The 2,204-nt window shown below is 28.6% G+C and overlaps 1 protein-coding gene across 2 annotated transcripts in view; it reads left to right on the top strand.

Annotated features, from left to right (window-relative positions):
- LOC104719124 (extensin-2-like) overlaps positions 1–2,204 on the top strand; it is an 11,555-nt gene that overhangs the window by 7,892 nt on the left and 1,459 nt on the right. The window contains exon 1 of one of the 2 annotated variants that reach the window (XM_010436974.2): positions 1,887–1,944. The exons of the other annotated variant lie outside the window; for it this stretch is intronic. Within the exon in view, the coding sequence (XP_010435276.1) occupies positions 1,924–1,944 (21 nt within the window). The 5' untranslated portion in view covers positions 1,887–1,923. Of the gene's footprint in view, positions 1–1,886; positions 1,945–2,204 lie in introns of those variants that run through there. 2 annotated transcript variants of the gene reach the window in all.

Here is a 2,204-nt window from a genome sequence, read left to right on the forward strand (position 1 = left end):
TATATATATATATATATATATATATATATATATCTTAACATTTTTGAAGTACATTTTTGTGTCATCGTCTCTTATCTTTGTATCCAAATAAGTCTCAACTAAATTCTCTACAATTCTTACAACCAAACACAATTATTTCTTATCTTCTTTATTTGATAATATTAATTTCCTAAAATCTATCTACCTAATTTAAATCTATATGTTAGATTAAAATATAATTCTCCTTTCACTTTTATTTAAATCTTATATTTCATTATTTTAATTGTTATTTAATACAGAAAGTTAATAAAATTTTAGATTTTTTCAGTATATGATGTGATTTGAATTTTTATAAACGGATATATATTTTTAAAATTGTCTTACTATATTTGTAACCAAACAAGTATATATACATATAGAGCTCGGAATACATTTTTGGAGTACAATAGGGTGTCATCACTTTTTGCCAACTTCGGGTCTGGTTTTTAACTAAAATTATAACCGGTATAATTATTCGGATCCTCCTTAAGGTTGCCAAATATTTTGGGCCCGTTTTTAATCCATAGCGTACTTATTTACATCCAATTAATGTCAATTATTGCCAATTAATGCCCATTGTATCTTATGAAAGATCTAATTTGCAAGACGAATTTCTAGGGCCGAGTTTGACAAAAAGAATTGATAACACAAATTATGTAATCACGTCTTCTTAATCACATCCCTATGATATAGCAACTAATTCAAGATGAGTACATCTTAGGAAATATCTAAGTTGTTTAATAAATGATTGCATATTTCGTAAGATCTTATTAGCTTTAAATATACACTATTAATCCAATAATATCAATTGAGAATCATAATAACATATCATTCAATCCTAAATCATAACTAACCAAATCGTAAAATGTATATTCTAAACTTGCAAATCAAGAGTTTCTACAAAACTTTACATACAACCGTTAACAGTATATATATAGATGCAATTCACCATCTACAAGCACCTCAAAACCATACAAGCACCTCAAAACGATTAAAGTATCATATCAACAAAAATAATAGATCTCTGGTGTACCACGGGGTAAAACCTAGTATATCTATATATATAGATGCAATGCATAGTAACATGATATGTTTACTTTTATAACAATGAATTTTAATTGAAAAATTGAAAATGAAAAAAAATAATTTTAGATACATTAAACACATAAAATAACTATTACTTCTCACATATTTCTATATTATTCTACATATAAAAACACAATCAAGCGGTGTACCGCGGGTCAAAACTTAGATAACATAGTAACATTTATATTAAAAAAAAACTTAACCTTTTTATTTAAAATCATATATGAACATTAAAATCGTCTCGTAAATTCAATAAATAGTTATAGGTATATAATTTAAAAATTAATAAAACAACAGCAAAATAACAAACAAATGTAATATACGTATTTTAAATATTTAAAATTTTAAAAATATAATCTCGCGGTATACCGCGGATATGAATATCATATCGATGTTCAACATATAAGAGGATACAACGCACATGGACAATCTCCTCGCGGACACTTGAAGATATGAATTCAACATATATTCATTATAGCTTATATAATCATAAACCAACATATATTTTTTGTTCTTCTAATTATTTGAGTCGATTAAATTCATCAAACAAAAGAATATGTAAACAAATGAAACTGAAGGTTGCAGGAGAATCTAATAAAATTTCATATTTTCCCATAAACCACTAATCTTTAAACAAACAACTTAGCACGTCCTCTAATATATTTTTGGAAGTGCCAACCACGAACCCAAGTTGAGAAGATTATATAATAATTATACACAAAGAAAGACTATATATAAAGGGCGTTCAGGTTCAAGTATATCATAACCAAAAAAACAAAGAAACAAATTAAAAGAGCAGTGATCGGATCCTCAAGAACGATGGGATTAGGGCACTGCATGGTTTATGTTGTGGTTCTAAGTGCCATTGCGGCTACAGTGACATCACACCCTTACTCATCCCCGCAAGCACCACAATACAATACTCCAAGCCATGAACACAAATCACCTTACCCACCAAAAAAGTATTCCCCATACTACTCTGCATCCCCACCACCTTCACCACAATATAGAAGACAAGGTCCTAAGTACACACCACAACCAAAACCATACGTTTACAGTTCTCCACCCCCACCAACTTATTACTCTCCTTCTCCCAAGGT

Source organism: Camelina sativa, chromosome 10 (genome assembly GCF_000633955.1).
Source record: "Camelina sativa cultivar DH55 chromosome 10, Cs, whole genome shotgun sequence".
Lineage (NCBI taxonomy): Eukaryota > Viridiplantae > Streptophyta > Magnoliopsida > Brassicales > Brassicaceae > Camelina > Camelina sativa.